Source organism: Ascaphus truei, chromosome 8 (genome assembly GCF_040206685.1).
Source record: "Ascaphus truei isolate aAscTru1 chromosome 8, aAscTru1.hap1, whole genome shotgun sequence".
Lineage (NCBI taxonomy): Eukaryota > Metazoa > Chordata > Amphibia > Anura > Ascaphidae > Ascaphus > Ascaphus truei.
This window is the reverse complement of record NC_134490.1, coordinates 57,321,293-57,345,808: the sequence shown is the minus strand read 5'-3', so window position 1 is coordinate 57,345,808 and position 24,516 is coordinate 57,321,293. Positions and strand designations below refer to the sequence as shown.

Sequence of the window (24,516 nt, the reverse complement as noted above, 5' to 3'; positions counted from 1 at the left end):
CATTCAACTGCTGCAAGGATGTTTACAATAGCTGTTTATGTGAGAAATATGACCATTATACTGGGCAAGACACATATTATGACAGAACAATGCAATGAATACTGTTTAGACACTGCACATTTCAACTGGTATTCTTCCTGGGGATTGAATTTATAGGTAGTTGTGTATTAGGCGGACACCTTAAACAACAGAGCTATCCTTCCATTCACAGCAAAGCACACAACTGAGACAAAAGCAGCGATGTGCTAGCCCAGGAGTAGCCAACTTCGGTCCTCAAGGGCCACCAACAGGTCAGGTATTAAGGATATGCCTGCTTCAGCACAGATGGCTCAATCAGTGGTTCAGTCAGAATTACTGAGCCACTGATTGAGCCACCTGTGCTGAAGCAGGGATATCCTGAAAACATGACCTGTTGGTGGCCCTTGAGGACTGGAGTTGGCCACTCCTAGCTTGCAACATCTTCTGAACGGTAGTTTATAAAAACACATCACAAAAGCAGTTATGTTGAATACAAAGGCATTATCGTTACCCTGTTTATTTAATTGTAAAATAATATGCATGTGCTTTCGTCACATACTGTATCAGTGTTTTATTAAATCACAGCACGTTCTTTAATGAACTCTGCAGTGGCCTTTGCAGTGGCCTACGTGACACAGGGTCCATAATGTGGAGCGTGTCCATTTTAAGACTGCACTTGTCTTCATTTGAACACTAGCAGTTTGACAAATCGAGTCACAGTGATCATTGTGAATCCTTATACTGTACTTCGAAGCAGATCCAGACGTGAGATTTATACAATGCAAAAACGTTCCAGATTAGCAGCTCTATTTAAAGTCAGTTCAGGAGTTTATTATAATATATGGTCATTTCCTATTATCATTATTCAATTGTTTAAAGTACCCTGTTTTCAAGGTAGTTACACATTATTCACCTATTTTACAGTATGCAAAGAAAATGGTGGGCAATATAATATATATATCAATCAATCTGGTGCTTCAGGGGATAATGTGGTTACCGTTTGTTAAAAAAAAAAATATATATACAATATAATAGGTTTACAGTATGACAGGTCCAGACTTTTCATGGGTCTGTGCTGGTCTTCAAAGATGACTTGATTAGAAGGGGGTTATCATTTATGGCCCAGAAAAGTGATTTTATATATATATACACATACACACACACACACACACACACACAGTGGCGGATTTCAAAATCCGCCACCCTTAGGCCCTTGCCTGTGTCGGCCGCCTCCTCGCTGCCGCCCTCCTGCTCCTTTGGAATCCCAGCGTCAAATGACGCCGCGGACATCACCAATGTGACGTCACACGCTGGGGCGTCTCCATGGAAACGCAATGTCATGACGTCGTAACATCATGTTGCCATGGCAACGAGACCCTGTGTGATGCCACATTGGTGATGTCACGCAATGTTACGTGACGCTGGGATTCGAAAGGAGGAGGAGGGCGGCAGCAAGGAGGAGACCGACACAGGCAAGCGCCTTCCCATTAGGTTCCATAGGCCCGAGAGCGCAACAAAAGCATATGGAGGTGGACATTTTTGCTGCCTCAAAATGTTGCCACCCTTGGCCCCGGGTCTAATGGGAAATCTTCCACTGTTAGTATATATAAATAGATTAGAAGGCTGGGGACGATCATCAGACTCCTGGGCTGTCAGCCTCAAAGGAAGCTAACATTCCTGGATACCCCCTGGGCATCACAGAGAGGGGTGACACACTGTTCACGCCTTAGTTGGGGGACTTTATTAAAAACGAGACTCATGTGGCGACATCTACTCTGCATATTAGGATGTATATATTTGGCATTGTGGCAAAAAGACAAATCAAACCGTTCCACACACTGCATGGGTAAGAGTTGCCAAGGACAGATAACTGTTCCTCCAGCAAAAATAGACGCTTGGCTGTCATTTTAGGAGAGCACGGATGCAGACGTGAAGATGGCGTCTATCTAAGTATTAGAGAAAGAAAGTTGAGAGTGTATTTATATATTGAGGCATGAATTTAAATGTCTTTTTGGGGAGTTTTTTTTCTCTGTCATAAAACCGTCAACCTAGCAGCTGATTTACGACTGGGGTGAGCTCATGTTGTTTCAATGGGGAAAAATAGTACATAAATCTTACCAGGGTATTCTGAAAATCAGAATTCAACAGAGGTGTGTTTGGGATCAAATACGGGAATTGTCCTTTTACTACGCCAGTGACCTCACTGGGGGGAAATCCTGTGACATATGGTAATGTACTGTATACAGATTTCTGTTTTCTGTTTTATCCTATTATTTTATGAAATTGTTCTGCATTTATTGTAACTGTATATTCTTAAAATCTTTTTTTTCCCTGTAATCTAAAGCACTGTATTTTTATATGTATTAAACAATTCTTGAATAAGTAATGCTTTGGGGCTCTGAATGAACTGTTGCACACTTTGTAGAGTATTTACATTTTTGGACACATTTTACTACAACAGATTTTTGTGTGTTAGTGCATAGTTTTTCCTATAATAAACAGGGACCTGAGACCCTGGCAGATATATATTAATTACATATTTTGCATCCTTCTCGGGTGCTGGCAGTGGATAGATATGATTGCAATTGAGTAAGGGGTTAATATTAATTCATTGAAAGTACCCTGCAGAGGAGAAAGGTGAGTTGGATACAGTAACCATGTGTATTAACCCTAGTTGCATATCTAAGTCATGCGCTCACTTGTGTGCTGTTCGTGACAGATGGTATATTGGGAAGGACTGAGGAGAGATATTGTTCATTTGAGGGAGCTTTGTAAAGGTGAATAGTGGGCCAGCTTGAGAGCTTGTATTAACCCTTGTCCTGTATGCAGGTCATGAGCTCACAGGTGTGTCGTATGTGTCACAGTACAATAACCCTGTCGCTGCCTGATTGCTATGCATTGTGGGTAAAACACATGGCAACTGCAAAATCTGGATCAGGTGTATTGACCTCAGTTCTGCAAACTATCACTACTAAACAGGCACAATTTACCTACTGTAAATGACTGGGCCCAAAACGTGACTGTACTAGAAAGGATGGCTGGTAGAAAAGCTTTGGCTTTTGGGCCCAACAGTTGTGCCTGTGAGTTGAACACATTTGTGAAGATGTTACTATACTGTACATAATCACATACAATAACAGTTTCCACATACAACTGTGGAAAAATATAGCATCCTCACAAACAAAACAAACAAATGTTTATGCTGACAGTTCCCAAACAGTTTAGTATTTAGTAAGACAGCACACACTTCCACAAACATCCTTGCAACTGTCTAAACATTATTCTTCCTTATTGATTTGACACTATACATTAATTGATGATCCCTTGGTATCCTTCAGAACTTTTGGTAACAAGCGATTCACCCCCCACAATTCTTTAACTTACGTTTGTACATAATAGGGTTAATTTACAATACCATAAATGCATGATAAAATAAAATAAATGCTTTCTAATCAATACCACTAATAAAAAAAAGTCACTCTAACACCTACTATTGTAATATGTAAAAAAGAAAGCAGGATCTACAGCTGGAGAAACCCTACAAAATCCCTTTGTATCATATTAATGGTTTATATCAACAAAAGAAACCCCTGCTCTACTGGTGATATTGTATTGTAGTGAGTAGGTGCTATCTAGGACAACAAGTATGTTACATCTATTACAAGCTGTACAGGACATTTAATCTATGACAGGGGTTGTCATCTGCAGTCCTAAATGGCCACCAACAGGTCAGGAGTTAAGGCTACACCTGTTAAGCACAGGTTGCTCAATCAGTGGCTTGGCTTTTAAGGATATCCCTGCTTCAGCACAGGTTGCTCAATCAGCGGCTCAGTCATGATGACTGAGCCACCTGTGCTGAAGCAGGGATATTCTGAAAACCTGACCTGTTGATGGCCCTTGAGGACTGGAGTTGGCCACCCCTGATGTATGGTAGTGTCCCCTCATTATTTACCTACATTGTAGCAGTGCATGAAGGTTAAATATTCATTTTGAAAGCAGCATTCAATCTTAGGCACAAATCTCACCAGGGAATCCATGGAATGGTTTGCCGTCCTTAACCACTCAACTACAATGTCTGAATCTAATTGGAGACGTCATATTAATAGAAGACATGCATGTTTTATTCTACGTTTCTTCTCAGCCGTGTCCAAACAGACCGGGACAGGACGGTAACCCTTCTCTTTACTGCGCGTCTCCCACACGTTCCAAATTCCCATTGCTGTCTTTCAAAGAACAAATATTGAAATCAGGATGTGGCCATTTAAATCCGCTCATTAGGGTTTGCTTTAAACGTTGCCATCATTCTGCATTGGGCAACCAACACAGCCAAAACCATTCAATGACATTGTTCTGTCCTTCTGGTCCCATCGGTCTGACTTACTCGCTCTGTATTCGCTTTAATCCAGAGACAAGAACGTCTTATGGTAAGTGGGAAAAAAAAAGGTCAGAAACTCTTATTGTTTAAATCAGGGGTCGCAAACTCAGTCCTCAAGGGCCACCAACAGGCCAGCTTTTATGGGTATCCCTGTTTCAGCACAGGTGGCCCAATCAGAGCCTCAGTCAAAGACTGAGCCACTGATTGAGCCACCTGTGCTGAAGCTGAGGCTGATTGAGCCACCTGTGCTGAAGCAGGGATATCCATAAAACCTGGCCTGTTGGTGGCCCTTGAGGACTGAGTTTGAGAGCCCTGGTTTAAAACCTCTGACTACACATGAATTGAAATATATCAGCACAACATAGAATAGAGCTTCTATTAAAGGGCCCCGCAGCCCTAGTAAAGTCATTTAGAGGTGAGGATTAACATGGGCTGCCGCTTTCCTTTCATCTAATACTTTACATTTGCAAATATGATTCTGCAAAAAAAGGTAATTCCATTGTCTCAAATAAACTATGCTTAAGTCAGCTGGTTGCTAATAGTATTTAAAAAAAATGAGCCTATTTTTAACTTGTTGCATAGCAAGTAACTCTCCTTATATTAGGTATCCCGGTGTTTCTGCACCACTGGCATGCATCTAAATCCTTTTAATCAGTTCTTTAAGAACCACAAAACTGCTTTTTTTTGTGACAGCTTTAAACAATGGAGATAACAAATGATATATGTGTATGTTAGACACAGGGCTGTAAGGATGGAGTCCCACTTAGCAGAGTTCCAACAAAGTGAGGGGGAAAAACCTGCCATGTAAGAGATTATTTAGCATTTTGAAACGCTTTATGACAGGGGTAGGCAACTCCAGTCCTCAAAGGCTAGCAACAGGTCAGGTTTTCATGATATGCCAGCTTCCGCATAGGTGGTTCAATCTGTCGCAGCTTCAACACAGGTAGCTTAGTCAAATACTGAGCCACTGATTGAGCCACCTGTGCTGAAGCAGGGATATCCTGAAGACCTGTTGTTAGCCCTTGAGGACTGGTGTTGGCCACCCCAGAGTCCTTCTGTAATAGGGGTTCACATTGGGATTGAGGTTTTAGGAAGCAATGTTTCTGCATTAACGCTTACCTAAAATGACTGGTAGTGTAAATTAAGTAAGTGATCAGGATGATACAAGCGCCGGCAATGTGTAAACAAAACAAAAAAGGAATAGCTAAGTGGGACGGCACCTTATATTTCTGTTTCATTATGTGTTCTTCTATGCAACCTGAGAACGATACATTTATGAGCTTGAGAACTCTCCCGAAGGTGGCACTTCTAGTTGCTGTTGGTGGTAGATGAACAAACAGAGCCACACATGTTCAGAGTAGAAATCTCTGCTTCCACTTCAGCTTCAGTCTCTGCGTCCGCCTCTGTGTCCGCCTCGTCTGCCGATTCCAGGCCGGACACCGATTGACTTCCTCCTTCTAAGCTCTTCTTCAGTCTGAACACAGGAAAGAAAGCAATGTGTACATTTTACTCTCATTCCAATCATTTTAATGTTGCACACACATTTCCTGTTCACTCTTTAAACTACAATTTTGTGGCGGACCTGAGAAATAGCCGCATCATTATATAGCTTCTTTCTTTTTATAGAGATTTCCGAAAACTTGCTTTATTCAGATGGAACAAGAGACAGAAATGCCCAGCGCTACATCCAAAGTGACGACAAAATACATAGTACAATACTTCAGTGCTAATCTTCTCATGAGTAAGGTCATTTAGTTAAACCTTTGGCCAAAGCGTTATACGCCTGCAGCTTTTGGGGTTTCCTGAGCTTGCTGGGATGTGTGTGTTTATTTAATCAGACGGTAGCATGGTTTAGATACAGAGGAATGTCAAACTCTGAAGCTGGAGGCTGGTGGCATAAACAGAGAAGTAATTCTGTCTCCCAGAGGAATTCCCAACTGCTTAGGAGAGACAAACTGTCCTCCAAAACATGGGAAAAGCCGGGAACAAAGGTGCTCTAACTACATAAGCCTTTTCAGCAGTTTATCAAAATGGGCAGGAAATATGGGCTGCATTTTTCTTACCCACTGACCATGTTTCTGTGTAATGGCCTTTTTATACAATAACACAATCTTGGATTTCTTCTAACTGCATTCTCTTTAAATGAGCGTCTTTGTTACTGCTCTTATCATCTAGTTATAAAGATCTGAGTTGCCTGCTCCGTTTTTATATTCCAATCCACTTTTATCATAACTCTTCTGCCTGGTGAAATAGACGTAACCAGAGAAATTAATCTTCCTGGAGTGGGCATGTCATTTATTTCTTGTTCCTTAGTGGCAAGTAACAATAGGGAAGCATGTCAGGATTACATTATATTAGGATTATTACAGTTGGCCGCGATATTGCAGCAATAAATGCAAAGTTGCACAGAAGCCTACGTACTTGCAAAGTAAGCAGGGGGCATTGTAATGTACCTAAGGCCGCGGGCATGGTCAGCGCTTAGCCGCTGACCCGCGCTGAGCCGCGCTTGTCAGTGAGCCCCTGCAGCCGCAATAAGAGTGGCTTTAGAGGACTTGCGCACGCTTCCGCAGGTGTGCGGAGGTGTAGCAGACAATTTTTCTTTTAGTTTCAGTGCTGAGGGGAGCGGACGGCTGGTCACGTGAGCGGTTTGCCCAATGAGGGTGAACCAGCTCCGCACGGGAGAAATGTCCATGGACTTACCCTTAGGCATCACTACATAGCTTATACTGCAGGGGTGGCCAACTCCAGCCCTGAAGGGCCACCAACAGGACAGGTATTGGGGATATCCCTGCTTCTGCAAAGGTGGCTCTGTCATTCTGACTGAGCCACTGATTGAGCCACCTGTGCTAAAACAGGGATATCCTGGAAACCTGGTGGACCTTGAAGACTGGAGTTGCCCCCCGCCTGCTCTAGTGTGATAGCCTGTGGCAGTCCTGCAGTCTTCACATACTATATTCTGCCTCATCTGTCACAATGATGCTGCTTTGTTTCGCATAGTAATCACCGACCATGCAATGTAATTGATAGAATACCATTGTTGGTTATTAGAGGTCCTGCTGTCCGCAGCCTGGCAGTTAGCTCACCTCGTTGAGGTTTTCAGGACATACTTGAAATAACGAGCTGTGCTCAGTGGCGGATTTCCCATTAGGCCTGGGTCTAGGTCGGCAAAATTTTAGGCTGGAAAAAATGACCGCCCCGTATACATTTGCCGCACTCTTGAGCCTATCGGACCTAATGCACTTAGCTGTGTCGCCCGCCTCTTGCTGCCACCCCCTCCGTCTACTTTGGAATCCCAGCGTCAAATGACGCCGCGGACGTCCCCAACATGACATCACACGGAGTCTCGTTGCCATGGCAATGTGACGTCATGACGTTGCGTTACCATGGCATCGTGACGCAGTGCGCCGTCATGTTGATGACATTCGCTGCGTCATTTGACGCTGGGATTCCAAAGGAGACGGAGGGGGCGGCAGCAAGAGGCGGGCGACACAACTAAGTGCATTAGGTCTGATAGGCTCAAGAGCGCGGCAAATGTATACGGGGGCGGACATTTTTTCCAGCCTAAAATTTTGCCTGATGGGTATAAAGTACTTTTTTTATTTTCACACCCAGAGTACCGCTACTGGTTTACATTGACAAATTATTATTTTTTACAGCAAACCTCTTGCTTAAAACATTGTAAAATACAGTTCAGAGAGCTGTGCCCCAATGTTTAATAAATGTAGATATACTTTAAGTAGGCATATCACCAGTACTTTTTAAGACACTTTAATCACGTAATAAATATTAGTATTTTTTTTCTTCATTATGAAGTTACCCGTTACTTACTTTTCTCTGTTAAAAATGACAAATTCTTGGTGAATTGCATCCAGGCATTCTTGAAGATAATCATTTTCCTGTTAACGGAAGGTTAAAGAAACATCTTTATCATGTAATGTCTACATATTCACGGATCTTCAAGGTCATAAAGGTTATAGGAAATATATGTTTTTAAGTGTTTTTTGTACAGGACTATGTAATGTGGAAAAATGTTGCACACCAATAATCATAATAAATGTAAGATCCTGATATCGGTGCTCTCCAACTCAATAAGGGAAGGTCCTCTGCAATCCAGGTACAGGATACACACAACAAGGAGGAGTAGAGGCTTGACAAAGGCTGCTGTGACAGCCGAAACATTGGACACTTTATTTGGCGTCAATATATTATTGCATTTATAAAATTCCCTACACTTCCTTTTTTATAGGACAACTACATTCTTGCCAGTGTATCCTATCATCTGATCCGGCTTTCCTTTTTGGCTACTTGCTTGTATCATGCAACGTGATACTGTATTTACTTTTTATAATACTGTACATCAACATATATAAATGTTTCCATCTTTGAAAAAAAAATGTGTCCCAGTAGTTTCATTTAATGTTAGAAGTTTTCATGCAAATGTTGAGTGCATATTTGATTTCTTTTTCTATTTGTTTCTCATGTGTATTTAGAGCAGGGGTGGGCAACTCCAGTCAAAGACTGAGCCACTGATTGAGCCACCTGTGCTGAAGCAGAGATATCTTGAAAACCTGACCTGTTGGTGGCCCTTGAAGACTGGAGTCGCCCACCCCTGATTTAGAGGCTAAAAGGCCTCTATGGATTGGAAGGGGTATTTTGGTGGCTCAGGGTAAAGTAGATGAGGAAATTCCCATTCTATGGTGATTTGGTTTGCCCTTGTCTATATTGCCACTCTGGCTATTCAGCAGGTTTGTATGGTTGGTGTTAGTATATTTGTCATTTTCTATCATCAGTGCCAGGCTTGTCTAATCTCCAACTTGGTTACGTGTATATTGATAATGATAGAGTCAGCCAAGCCAGCCATAGCACAATCCTTGGGAAAGGTGGTAATATTGTGTGAAGCAGATGCAGCTAACATCAATCCAACGTTTGGCATGATCCCGAGGGCACTATAATGGCATGATAGCACCGTCCCATTCTGATGCGTGGCTGATTACAAAAAATGGCCACGTTTCACGCTAGGGCGTTGTGTATGTCCCGTGCGCCACGTGTGGGCTATATCCCTATACTCGCTCTGATAACAAAGACATTTGAATTTAGTGAATAGCACATCAATTTGCATGCCATTTTATTGCTCCGTCAGATATTATGGATACAATCAAGCAATAAAAACAACCTGATAATTTGATTGTGTATTTAAAAATAATAAGTGTTTACGGAATATGGTGAAGTGATTTTTGATCAAAAATGGCCTTTTGTATAGTAAGATCCCTGTATAACAGTAACAGTAACAGCTCATTTTACTTTAAATTTTACTGATATAAACCGGTAGGTCATCTTTATTTGGCTGAGTTGTTAGCCTTTCAGGAATCAATACGATCGCTCAGTCTGCCTCACCAGCATAAACAATACATTGGGGACACTCCCTTGAAAACCTGGGATTCCGTGAGCAAAGATGACCACAGCTCAATTTAAAAGTACGCAGAGTTTAGATTTTGAGGTGAAAATAATGCTTTTATTAACAAGCCTCTTAATGTAAACTGGTATATTAAAGCTGCAGACCAAGCAATATCCTACATGTGTTTTTGTTGTTGTTGTTTTTTTAACTAAATCAGCTCTGTCCTATGAGAAAATACTTGTAGCATTTATTTTTTTAAATAACAACTCTTTCTAATGTATTATAATGTAACAATCGTTTTTTGTTTCTATAGCAACCATTTACAAAGTCACATCCCCTTCCTCTTCTGAAACACGCTCTAGCACACCCTTTTTTGAGCCCTGCCCCCTCTCTAGCAGTGCACCAATTGTATCTAGTGACTGCCTGGTCACATAATCTTCCCCACAGAACTTTGCATCTTGGGTACTCTTCTGCTGCACTGACAGCCATTTAGTGAACCCCCTAGCCAAATTTCGCCGATCGATCACAGGAGAACAGATCGATTGGCAACTTAGCTAATTACTTATCATTGTGTGGATTGTATTGATGCACATATCAAAAAGGGGAAGAAAAAAAAAAAAAAACCTGCAGGTTGAACTGCTGCTTTAAACGACCTCAAATCACTTTGTTTAAGACAGTCCTAATATCACATGTTTCCAGGTCCAATCCTGTGAAACAAGGAAGGCATCGTCTGGTTACTGCAGTTACTTTAGAGGCCTGTACTTACTGACTGAGAGCCGTCTTTGCTGTTATCCCGGGATTTGTTCTTCGCGAGTCTCTTCTTCTTTTTATGCAGTGGTCTTGACTCTAATATCATCTCTTCAAGCTCAAATGTAGGATCACAATGCAACCGGCCTTTCTGTTAACAAAATAGGTGTGAAGCTGTGGTGGGAAAAGGACCTAACGCTGCTTGTGCAACAGAAGTGTAACACATTAATACACATGGGCAGGCATAATAAAAGGCGACTAGCTGCTCAGTGTAGGCCGGGGGTGGGCAACTCCAGTCCTCGGGAGCCACCAACAGGTCAGGTTTTCAGGATATCCCTGCTTCGACACATGTGGCGCAATTAGTGGCTCAGTTTTTGACTGAGCCTGTGATTGAGCCACCTGTGCTGAAGCAGGGATATCCTGAAAACTTGACCTGTTGGTGGCCCTTGAGGACTGGGAGCTGCCTGCCCCTGGTGTGGGCTAAAGGGCTTTATGAAATGCCCACAATCTGTCAAATGCCCACATTCTGCATTCTACCCAAGGGCTGCTAATCTAGATCCAAGTAGCTTCAGTGAAGGATGAATATATGAGTGGGAAGGTAAAATTCATATACTATGCTTGTGTTTTACCATCTATAACGCAGCAATACTACTCCCCCTCTTTCTTTTTGTCTTATTTGTATATGTAAAGCATGTGAAAATGTATAATTCTACATTCTTACCTAAGCTGGCAATCATTCATTAGGGGCTCCTGTTAGAAATCTGTAAAAAAAAATCCTGATTGTGTGCCTAACATAATGGCCGCCTTTCCGTTTCAATCAATCCTTCAGTCAGTGTAACTCAGTAACTACAATGTATCCTGATATTACTAACCTAACATTATCTATTGTTACAGTTTACAGCTCAAACTGCTGGGAATATTGGCAACAAATTAACACAAACAGGAAAGTGTTACAGTACAATTTATTTTAAACCCATATCAGATTTCACTTGTTTTGCTGCTTTGACATTGCTTCACCAAAATGCTAGGTAGGTTCTTATTCATAGAAATAAGTCCTTTGGAGAAGGTGTAAAAGCATGTGGATTTGGAAATGAGACATATTTATATGGTTAGTTACTTTTAAACTGAAAAAACAACAACGCGCACCCTTAGTTGCCCGAAAATGAATTAAATTCCACCAAAAAATAAGAGAGAGAAAAAAGAACGAATGGTTACCAGTCGATGCCTCATGGAAGTGTAGACAGCCTTAGGCTACGCTTATAGTGCTGGCGACAGCGATGCGACGGTCGCTGGAAAATCAAAGAGAGGACTTACAGCGATCGCGACCAATCCGTCGCTCTGTCGCGTCGTGCTTACTATAAGCGCACGTGATGGCGGCAATGCATTTGTTTTGCCGCGTCGCTGTCCCCGGTACTGTAAGCGCAGCCTTACACATACATACATACGTGCATACAGTACGACAGAAGAAATCCAGACAACACGACTTTGCAAATTCAAATGTATTGTATTACATATTACAAAAGGGATCACTATTGTAATACAGTATTTAATACAATACAGATGAACTGGCCAATTTGTGTGCTCTGGATTTCTTCACTCACACAGTTAGTACTTTACCATAACAAGAACCATGAGTGCAGGAGCTCTGTAAAATCAGGCTAAAGTAACCGAGCCCAATCATTGTGTTACATATGTTGTCTGTATAAATATGTCACTAGCAGTGAAATAGAAAAAAATATGTATTTAATATTTTACGTTCAAATAGAAGCACTTTGCTATTGTAATGGATAGTATAATAATAATTAACCTAGGCATCAGTGGAATAATGAAGGAGCCTAAAGTAAATATAAAAGTCAGCATGTTACTGACTACAGAATGCCATTTTTATGTTCCTGGTAGAGGAGAACGGAGGTAATTGAAACATAAGTATCAATGTATTTGGTTGCAGACTATTGTGTAATTATTTCCCTAATAAATCCTCTATTATTAAACACGCAGCCTATTCCAAGCTGACACATTAAAGTTTGAATACCCCAAAAATATAACGTTTCCTTACATTTGGAACAAAACCAGGCTCCACTTTCTTCTCAAGTATATCTTCCCAGACAACATCCGCTAAGTAGGTTGAAGTCTGAATATCCACAAGGCTAGAAGAACGATGCTCTGGGTTCACGGTCAATAACTAGAGTATGAAAAAGTATTTTAAATCAGTGCAAGACATGATAAAATGATGAATGCGTTCTCATATTTCAGAGGAATTAGATTTTAACCAACACTTACAAAATGCCTTCAGTGCAAATGATTCAGTCAGCACCTGTTGCAATTATTTATATTATGTTTGTTATTAAAATGGTAGCAAAATATCCTACTACAGTTACACAATTAACACACACACACATTCCCAGTTAGCTCAAACTCCTACATCCACCACATCATGAATACATATATGTCAAAAAGAGTGCTACTGAGCGTGGCAAATGTATACAACAAAAGTCAGGGGTGCCCAATGCTACATCCAATTAACAAAACATATATGTTAATAAGTACAAAGTTCAAATACTTCAATAATAATAGTAATTACTTGGTTATTTAGTTAAACCGTGTGGCCAAAGCGTCGTAAGCCTTCATACCAAACGTCAAGGTATTACCAAAAATGCAGGTCCTAACACTAAAACTGCAGCCCCTTCCTGTTACCTCTGTATGAGAGGAAGCAACCACAGTGAGTCCTGTCCATTCAGCAAAATGCTAGCACCTCCCAAGTTAAAAAGGTGGGGAGGGGGGAGCTCTGGGAGGAGGGGGGCAGTTACACAATGCAATGAGGTTGCCTCCTCCTTCCAATAGCTGTATGGGAGTATTGGCTGCACATTAGTGTTTGTCGTGTGAGCACAGAAAGGGGCTTATTCCTCTGAAATTCCGTATTGCGTTCAATAGGAAATTTCTGCCAAAAAGGACCTGACCGGCCGCTCCAGCAGATATAGAATAAGTCACTATTAGGGTATAAACATATGTCTGTGTTTCCCTAGATATGTCCGGCTTTTTCATTGAAGGCCGTCATCCGGGAGGAATTTTAAAATAACTAAAAATGTCCGGGAACGCGGCGGCGACCGCACATAAGAGTTCGGCTTTTAGTGTCCCCCTTTTTTAATATGGATTTATGGTAACCCTAGCCACTATGCTTTATGAGAAGTGCAGATTCGTGGTAGGTTGCGATGCCTTTTAGTGAATACACATAAGAATTCATTGTATATTAAATTAAAGTGTACAGGGATTTGAAAACTCATAAGATTCTTCTTCAAGTATATTTGGTATACTTATGTATAGAGCATTTGAAAGCTCTGTACACTTTAATTTCATGTACGAAGATCTCTTAGACTAGTGCGCAAAAAGGTATCAAGACCTACAACCAATCTGCGTTTCTGCAGGACTAGGACGGCTATTGGAACATTGACGTGAGAATAAATATAGCAATATACTAGGTTTTACTGGCTCTGCACTTCAATAACCCAGGCCATGCTGAAAAGCTGTGTAATGCGGCAGGAATATACTTAAAGGGGTCCATGTTAAAATGGACATGAAGTAAAAGGTGACACTGTGTGCTCATTTGCATGTCATTACCCAGAATCCCTGGCTGCAGTGGAAGCGCTGTATGCTAAGAGATAATGGGGAAAGGCAGGGTTACAGACCTGTCCGAGATGTGTGAATGTGCTCACAAGTGATATTTTTATTTGCTGAGCAATATTTTCCAAAGCCAAAAGACATATTCCAGGGTCATTTAGATATGTACAGTATTTCATACATTTTAACATCTGTATTTCAGTAAACGCTCAATTAGTAGGTTTACTGGCTATGCACATCTTAAACCAAGCTGTGTAATACAGGAGGCATGAGCTTATAGGGATCCATGTTAAAATGAATGAGAAGCAAAAAGTGACACGATGTGAGTGCTCATTTGCATGTTATTGCCCAGAATCCTTGGCAGTAGTGGAAACTAAGAGGTAATGGTGAAAGACAGAGTTGTGGACCTGTCTGAGATATGTGAATGTGCTCATTAATTATAAGTGGTATTTTTATTTGCAGTAGACACTAAAACCAATTGACTTTTCAGCAGTAGATGGCACTGGTGAGCTGGAGCAATTCTCAGACAACGAAATGTTGCAAAAGCTTAACGCAGAAAATAAAAACGTACTGTACCTTCTTGCAAACGTGTATTTGCATGTGGTCCATATTTATTTTGCCCCTTGATATAAAAGAATATTCTCAATTTCTAAATCCATTTAGGGCGGCTTTCTACTGCACATCTTAGGAAATGAACACCACATAACACACATCGTTTTAAATCTCTTTTTGTGCGGGGTAAGACTAGGAAAATATCCCCTTTTAGTACTTCGAAGTCAGAAGATTGCAGACTGCAGCACTAGGCTTTGTGCCTTAATAACACACAGTATAACCACTTGTTGTTGACCCAATTTCCTAATAGTTTGGGTTGTGGAACAGTTTACCATTTTATACATGGAACCGTGGCTTGAAATTGTAATGAATTGCTTGAAATTAATGTCTAAATTAAAATAAATGTCTTGAGACAGGAGTTCTCAACTGCAGTCCTCAAGACCCTCCCAAGAGGTCAGGTTTTGAGCATATGCCTGCTTCAGCACAGGTGGCTCAGTCATCTGTGCTGAAGCAGAGACTGATTGAGCCACCTGTTCAGAAATGGGATATCCTTAAAACCTGACCTGTTGGAGGGTCTTGAGAAGCCCTGCCTTGAGGTATAGAAAATATTGTTCATAGATATTGGAATAGAGTTACAGACTAACATCGTCATATACTGGATCCAGAGCCCAACTATATCTTGATCTATATCTTGATCTATCTATTGATAGAGTTAAAATAAACAACACTGTAACCATTAATACTCAGTTCTCTTGATTGAAGAGCTACACGGTCAGGATAGTAATCAGTGAGATATGGGGGTTCTGGGTTCATAAATTGGCCTTTCAATGAAAAACTACTGGGTTTGTATATAGACAGACAGACAATGTATGCTAAAATCAGTGGGAGCTGAATTGTCTGGGAGAGGGGAAGGTATTTAATGAAATAGATAAGAGCTTGAGGTTCCCAAGGACTAAATGTTCACTTTAATATTTTATATATCACTTATTTTATGTGATATTGGAGTAGGCATATGGATTGTTTAATATGTCATTGGAGGAGTCTTAAGATGTTTTAGAATCTACTGTATATTTTAAATCTTCCCTATGTGATGGATAATTATTTAATTGAATATGTGGTTTACTGACATCCCCACAATTAGAATATGTAATTGAATAGCTGGATGTGTCAGGATTCATGAAGTCACAGTAGCATGTTGTGATAAGAAAAATAAGTGGGAGCAGATATTTCTTTCCGAGTGATAACATTTCTTGCACTGTACATCATTGGATCGCATTTACATAGTGTGGAGACCTAGACAGACAAATTATGGGGACTAAAAAAAGAGATAAAAAGCCTCCGCTGTACATTATACAGCCATGATAAAGAACACTTATCAACACATTCCCGTACCAGGCAAGTCCTCAAACCTGGATTTCCTTATAATCACAAAGCATACAGCGCTTCCACTACTGCCAGGGATTCTGGGTAACCACATGCAAATGAGCACTAGTAGACCCAGATCCAAAGGGTGCTAACCCTTTATGGTGTGCTAAAGCTTTACACCTTTTTGTGGATCATGATGTTGTATATTGTTACGGGCGACCTCACAACCATATTTGTAACTGTGGTGGCCATATTTGTTTTTTGTTTTTTTCTTTCTTCAAAACTGGCACATATAAAATACCAATATCTTTTGGAACTAGGGGGTCCCTGGATGCCAGCAGACCACTTCTGCTGTATCCACTAGAGCAGGGGTGGCCAAGTCCAGCCCCCCAAAGACACCACAAGGTCAGTTTTTAAAGATACCCCTGCTTCAGCACAGGTGGCTCGATCAGTGGTTCAGTCTTCGACTGAGCCACTGATTGAGCCACCTGTGCTGAAGCAGGGATATCCCCAATACCTGCCCTGCTGGTGGCCTTTGATGACTGGAGTTGGCCACCCCTGCTCTAGTGGACCATCCTCCTATACCCCATCCCTCACATTAACAGCGAATTAAAAACCAAAATGCATTATAAGTACGACAGCAGCTTTAAGATTTGTGCTGTGGCTTTAGAACAGAAATCGCCTGTGAAAGTACCGCTCATTAGCTGAAGTATGCCACAACATGTGCTTTGAGTTAGCAGAACGCTCTCTCTCGTCACATGTTTGACCACTCATCAGCATAAGTGTGCCATGACATGTACTTTGAGTTAGCAGAGCTCTCTCTCTCTCTCTCTCTCTCTCTCTCCATATATAAAGTTGTTTACTGCAAATGAAGTGTGACTCATCAGTTTAAGTATGCATGTTGCTACAACACTTAGCACTGATTGGAGGAAGCCTAACACAAAATTCTATAAATAAGAGCCTAGGCTGGGGATAGTCCCAGAAGCTTCTCCACGGACCATGCAGGTGCCCTGGCCATGAATTCCCCTCACTCTTTTCGGATCAGACTAGACTGTTTGGGGCTTCCCCGGGTGTTTGGAGCATTTTTCCTGTTGTATGCTCTTAAGCTGTGCAAGGGTAACTGAGAACATAACCGAAGCTAAGTTGTCACGGTAGACCAGACCTAATTCACGCCAAATATACTGGGCACTGATTTAACAGGACAAAATTATAAAATAAACTGAAGATTTATTCCCTTTCGGGCAAACACAACACTGTAACACAAATAACACTTGAAAATAACACTTACGGTAAAATAACAGGGTGAAGTATCCAAGAATAACACTGGCTAGCAATTCTCCCTTGCTGGATTAGAGTCACGAACCACTAACCACTAACCCCCCTGGCGACACCAAGTCTAGGGCTGAATCACCCATAGGAGGGGATGATGGCAGATACTTAATGTTATCTGGCCCATCCCCACTCCTTATGGCTCTGCAGCTTGATAGTCCTGAATATCTCCAGACACCTTGGCAACAAAGCCACGGGATGCCCTTTGAAGTCAGGGACTCCCAAACTCCCAGCTCATCCTCAATACACATTTATCTGCAGGAACCTCACCTGATTAAATCAGAGGTCCCTCCATACAAATGTAACTCACATGCAAATCCCATTACAAGTCTGCTATCTGAGAAATTAGTACATACAGTCACATAATCCACTGAACACTTTACAGGGCTGACTCCCAAATTACATCACAGGGCTTACCCATAGATCACAAAACATTTTACCTAATTTGCCTGTTTAACTAGACTTGGGAATTGAATTCACAGGGAATAAAAGTGCTTTGGAATACACATACATAGTACATTATACATTAACCCTTTCTCTCCCCACACGAATTAGGGGAAACTAGCCGGGTATAACCCCTGTATTACAGGCCAGATTACCCCTGATCGTCACATAAGTAAAATCCCTTTTTGATTACATCTCTTAGACTGTTTACTGACTCAGAGTGTGCAAGTTATTGGCTGAATCCAGAATCTTTGCATTACATTTGGCGTAGTCGGCAGGTTTCACCCAGAAACATACACATGTCTGATGAACCAGAGATTTGGTATGAGTGCGGGAAACTGAAACCGACATGTTTATTCATTATGAGTATTTGGTTGGTGTTATGTTTAGCTGCCTGTAACAAATTATGTTCAAGAAGACAGGAAATATGGGCGGCGGGGGAGGGAAAAAATGCTCCATACCCGGGTGGGTTAGATCCGGACCCTGGTCACCCGTAGCCGAGGAACTAATTAAATATACCACCCCGGTACACCCAGAAGTAGGTGAAAAGCTGGAATATCCATTTACCAGGTTAAATTTATTGGGCTATAAGAAAGGGGAGCAGAAGACCACAGCAGAAAGGGGATGGATAATGTTGCAGGTGCTCCAGAAGGAAGCACAGGTGAGGGAGACAGGAGACCTGGAACTGCAGGCAGTTCAGGACCAATTGTCTATAGTAAAAGAGTATATGAGTGGTCAGTGAGTGCTGCACCTTTGGGATGGGGGTGGGGACAGTGTCAGGCTCTCAGTGAAAGAACCAGTGATGATTGGGTCTATGACTATTGACCCCCTAGTGATACAAGGGAGTACGGTACATGAGGCTACCACACGGCTTGGGCAGCTTGCTGAATTAGATGACAACCGTCCTAAACCTGTTAGAAGCACAGAAATTCAAAAAGGGGAACATACGAAAACCCGTATTAAAATAAACAGTAAACAGATGTGGGTGGATTTATTGAAGGTGGGGGTCGCACGGGAGGAAATAGCCGAGCTGCTAAAAAAGTGGAAGGAAATAGTCTGAAAAAACACGGCCAGGGTGTATAAGACGGATAGTGAAGACAGTGTGGGGGGATAACAGAGTAAAGCTCTCCGCCCCGTCCTTATACCCCTGGAAAGACTTGACTGACACGAGCCACACCCCCTGGATGGGTGGAAGGTAGCCAAACCCTTATGACATACAGAGGGGGATCCACTGATGCAGGTTCAAACAGTGACCGCAGGGGATAGACGTCCCTATGTACCTGTCCAGGTGTGGAGGGGTAAGAAACGAGCCTCACAATCTTTTATGGCTCTCGTGGATATGGGGATCAAGGTGACATACATGGGAGCCCTGATAGGGACAAAGGAGAAGTAGTGCATATAGAGGGTCTAGGTGGGGCCATCACCAGGTCAATTTGGGTTGCACTGCTCTTGGCAATCAATAAAGGTCCCTCTTTCACCACCAGTGTAGTGGTAACCGAAATTGCGGAAAACATGCTGGGCATAGATGTGTTGCTGGGTCAATGCATACAAACAGAGTGGGGGTGTTCACATTTGGGTTCCCTCATAAGGCCTATTGTTTATAGGCGATCAAGGAAATAATAAGAGGGCATGCCACATGGCCCCCATACGAAATCCCGCTCCAGGACAGCCTGAATGTTTGAAACAATATAATTTGCCAGGGGGACACAAAGAGATAGGGGACACAGAGCAAGCATTGTTAGTATCAGGGGTTATTAGGCCCCCATATGAAGATTTAAACGTGGAGCAATGGGAGATTGCATGGTTCACAGATGGATCGGCCCAGATAACAAAAAAGGCGGGCGGTAGGCAGCAGCTGCATCTAACCCCAAATATAATGTCGTCCTCCAAGATCAAGGGACAGGTGGTTCCAGCCAATTTGCTAAATTACAAATAATAATGGTGACTCAAGAAACCACAGTGGCTCTGTTTCTTTATACCTCCAGTTGGCCCTGTTACAAAGGACTTAGAACATGGCTGGCAAGTTGGAAAGAGAGAGGTTGGAAGACACACTGCAAGCTAGTTTGGGGTGGTCCAGAGATTTGGGAAGAACTCTGGACAGCAGGAAATACATGGACAATCCATATAGGACATGTCAATGCCCATTTACCCGAGGGGGGTCCACATTTGGATGCTGACTCACTAGCCAAAGTGGTGGAGACCCGGATACTAGACCCAGTCCTACTTAATTTGGCCTATTGGGCTCAGGAAAAAGCTGGACATAGAGGCACACAGGCCACATATGAATGGGACCAACAACGGGGGTTATGTCCCTGGATATGTTAAAAACTGTAAAGAATCAATGTCTTGTGTGTGATATTCTCAAGCAATGGCCATTGGAGAAAAAAAGACCAAGAGGATTTGAGAAGGGGCTACGGCCCACACCAGGTCTGGCAAATATACTTTATAGGCCCACTGCCAAACGGCCATGGAGGACTACACTACTGCTGCACAGCTGTGGATACATTCTAAGGACTTGTAAAAGCACTGCCTAGCAGGAAAGCAGATCAGGCCACTACTCTGCAAATGCTACAGCAGATTGTGACGTTGTACTGTATGCCTGAAGAAATTCAATCAGATGAAGGGACCCATTTTACTGGCCACGTTGTGCAAGCATGGGCCAAAGACTGTGGGGTACAGTGGACATTGCATATTCCATATCATCCACAGGCGGCTGGTTTGGTGGAGCGGAGTAATGGGTTATTAAAAGAGCAAATTTGTAAACTCACAACAACACAGACACTAAGGGGGTGGGATGAAGTCCTTACACATGCATTACTCTTATTGAAAACACGCCCAATAGGGTCAAGAATGTTGGGGCAGGGGGAAGCCATATCGCATACACAGTTATGTCTAATATTCGAGGGCCAAACCCCCGCCACTTGCGCCACACCTGGTACTGTATGAAGTTAGCACCCTTCAGGGGTAACAGCTACAGGCAGAGCAGAACCAGTCAGTGTGTCCCTAGGCATTTATGGGGAATTGCAGGATGGGAGTGCTGTGTTTTTCTACCTCTCACCCTTGCTAACAGACACAGGGTGGACGGTTGTGGGAGATACTGGAAGAGAAGAGGCTGCCGTGCAAATTGACCCACAGACATACAGTTGTACAGTAAGACTTGGTAATGCTGAAGGAGAGAGCATTTCAGTAGGTGTACACCTTGGGGATGTGGGAGTATATGTGCCAATGCCCCTGCAGATTACTTGGCATGACGAACGCTCTGATTTCACAGTGGGTGCCAGGGTATGGGTGGTGTTACCACAAAACAAAGGAGGATGCAAGCAAGGGGAAGTGATAGCAAAGGGGCAAGGAGCGACCAGATTGGTGTTAGTACAAGGGGCCCTTCACCCTAAATATGTTCCTGCCTATCGTTTAATAGCAGTTCATTGATATTTGTTTTTCTGTTTGTTTTGCTGAGTCCATGGATATCTGGATCCCCGGCGTACTGAACACTTTGTCCAATCAAACCAACCAGATGAATTGGCAGATGTGAGGACCCACCTCAGTGCGCAAAAAGATGGTTACCCGTATATGAATTGTCAGGTGATTGGTCCCACCTCAGTGCGAGAAGAAGATGGTTACCCGTATATGGGTGTCCCGTGGACTATGGAACATTGTCTCCAATATACGACCCATCGAAGTTTTACTATGTTACCCGTTGGTAAAATTGAATTTCTGTTCCAGAGAAGAGCTTGTTATGTAAAAACAAGTCTAGTTACGTACCCATCCCCTAGACTTAGGCAGATGGTTGGGGGTATTTGTGCAACAATTATTGAATATTATTGTTACTATTTACGTAGGGTTTTATCTTTGTATCAATATGAACTATATGTACCAAACCCTGAGTGTGGGCGTTCCATCTATAGGAAGAGATAGCCCTGCCACGCAAATCAACAAGTGGAATGTATTGGAAAGTACCACTCATTAGCTGAAGTGCAATAACATGTGCTTTGAGTTAGCAGAACTCTCTCTCTCTCTTGTCACATGTTTGACCACTCATCAGCTTAAGTGTGCCATGACATGTGCTTTGGGTTAGCAGAGCTCCCTCTCTCTCTGTCACATGTTTACCATATATCTTTATAATATATTTGTGAAAGCACTGTATGCCTGTCTGCATCTTCCTGTGTCCCTAGGGGAAATCTCATTGGTCCCTTGGGCCGCCCGCCCCCACACCTCTCATTGGCCTGAGGCGGAGTGACGACACACACACACACACACACACACACACACACACACACACACACACACACACACACACACACACTCTCCCCCGTCAGTTGGACCGCAGCTCACCTTCCACACACCCCCCCTCCTCTCCCGGTGCCCCTCACTCTCTCCCCCCTCCCCACCTCACCCAAATCCCCACGCTCCGCAACATCCCCAGCCGCACCATCACCCTCACCGTGCGACGCTCACGGAGAGGGGAAGCGCGGCCCTCCTGCTCAGCGGCAAACTCCTGGCTCCTCCCCCCTCGCTCACAACGAGGAAAAGCGCGGCGCGGCCCGGGCCTCCTGCACTCCCCCTCACGTGCGCCGGCTCCCGGAGAGGGGACGCGCGGCCCTCCTGCTCAGCAGCAAACTCCAGGCTCCTCCCCCCTCGCTCACAACGAGGAAAAGCGCGGCGTGGCCCGGGCCTCCTGCACTCCCCCTCACGTGCGCCGGCTCCCGGACGGAGGGGAAGCGCGGCGCGGGCCTCCTCCTCACGTGCACCGGCTCCCAGACGGAGGGTAAGCGCAGCGCGGACCTCCTGCCACTCTTGCCCCCCCCGCCAGCTTCCCGAACTCACCTCCTGCCCCAGCCAGATGCCACGGGGTCAAGGTAAGTCACCCACCATCTCCCACCCATGCACTGGCACCCAGTCACCCACCCAGTCACCCACACACCCACCCAGTCACTTTCACCCAGTCACCCACTTTCACCCAGTCACCCACTCACTCACCCACCCACTCAGTCAACTCAGTCATCTCAGTCACCCACCCAGTCACCCAGTCACCCACCGATTCACTCAGTCACCCACCCACTCAGTCACCCACCCACTCAGTCACCCACCCACTCAGTCACCCACCCACTCAGTCACCCACCCAGTCACCCACCCATTCAGTCAGTCACCCAGTCACCCACCCATTAAGTCAGTCATCCAGTCATCCACCCATTCAGTCACCCACCCATTCAGTCAGTCACCCAGTCACCCACCCATTCAGTCAGTCACCCAGTCACCCAGGGGAAGCCCAACTCTGTCGTCCGCCCCCCCAAAATTACATCCCGGGCAACGCCGGGTCTCTCAGCTAGTATATATATATATATATATATATATATATATATGGTTTACTGCAAAGGAAGTGTGACTCATCAGTTTAAGTATGCATTTTGCTACAACACTTAGCACTGATTGGAGGAAGCCTAACACAAAATACTATAAATAAGATCCTAGGCTGGGGTTAATGCCAGAAGCTTCTCCATGGACCGTGCAGGTGCCCTGGTCAAGAATTCCCCTCACTCTCTTGGGATCAGACTAGACTGATTAGGGCTTCCCCAGGTGTTTGGAGCGCTTTTCCTGTTGTATGCTGTTAAGCTGTGCAAGCTCTAACTGAGAACATAACCGAAGCTAAGTAAAATCCCTTTTTGATTACATCTCTAAGACTGTTTACTGACTCAGAGTGTGCAAGTTATTGGCTGAATCCAGAATATTTGCATTACATACATACAGGATAAAAAAACACATGGGTGGCTTACTCATGTAGATAATAATCTGTATAAAGGACAATTGTATTATTAGTAGCAGTAGTAGTACTGTATTATTATTATTAACAGATGAGTAAAGCCTTTCTCAAGGCTGTGGCCGCTGAAGTTACCATTTTTTATTTTAATCTTAGCTGGACCCACCTAAGTTACTATATATGTATTTGATCTAAGCGTGGAGCATGATTAATACTTACAGCTGAACATGGCCTGGCTCAGGCGCTAAGCACAGAGAAAGTGTCGATGCAAAATGGAAACATTTAGTCACTGAGGGAAACGGCACATCCCCCTTTTTGACTCCGCATTGCTAATGTGGTGACACCCTTTGGACTTGAAAGAGACCTGGGAAATCAACATCAAAATTCTTCCTGAACTGGTGTATGTTTGGGGGCAACGGGTCTCCACGGATTAGTGCTCCACAGGACTGATTTTTTGGGAGGATACACATCTCCAAATATCTGCCAATTAGTGGAGACTGCTGTTTTAAAATTGTGAAGCTTTTTGTGCACTTGAGTTTTGTTAAGTACCTTTTTCATCCTGTGCTGGGATTTGTTTAGAAACGCAGAGCAATTAGTGACTCATAAGAAAAACACATTTTGTTCTCAGTAGTTATAACCTAGTAATATATCTACAATTCATGGCAATATTGTTGTTATTTTGTTTCCATGACTGTCTGTGTAATGAAAGATATAATGAAGTGCAGCACTGAGTAATTCCATTTCTTGATATACATACAAATTAATTTATTAAAGGTTAAGAGAAAATAATTACCTTTCGTAATAGACCAATCATATCTTTTGACCAGACAGATGAATACTGGACAGTGACGGTGCTAAATAACTGGACTAATGATTCTACAGGGTTACTGGAATGGATGTCGTACGGTCTCTAAAGAAATA

The 24,516-nt window shown here is 43.1% G+C and overlaps 1 protein-coding gene across 3 annotated transcripts in view; it reads right to left on the bottom strand.

Annotated features, from left to right (window-relative positions):
- Nucleotides 1–404: 404 nt before the first annotated feature.
- STK32C (serine/threonine kinase 32C) overlaps nt 405–24,516 on the bottom strand; it is a 216,354-nt gene continuing 192,242 nt past the window's right edge. For 2 of the 3 annotated variants that reach the window (XM_075612190.1, XM_075612189.1), the window contains exons 8-12: nt 24,389–24,505; nt 12,592–12,717; nt 10,555–10,686; nt 8,222–8,289; nt 405–5,867 (exon numbers count right to left, since the gene is read on the bottom strand). In XM_075612190.1, coding sequence (XP_075468305.1) covers nt 5,702–5,867; nt 8,222–8,289; nt 10,555–10,686; nt 12,592–12,717; nt 24,389–24,505 — 609 coding nt within the window. In that variant the 3' untranslated portion in view covers nt 405–5,701. The remainder of the gene's footprint in view (nt 5,868–8,221; nt 8,290–10,554; nt 10,687–12,591; nt 12,718–24,388; nt 24,506–24,516) is intronic. The other variant, XR_012803573.1, reaches the window with a different exon arrangement.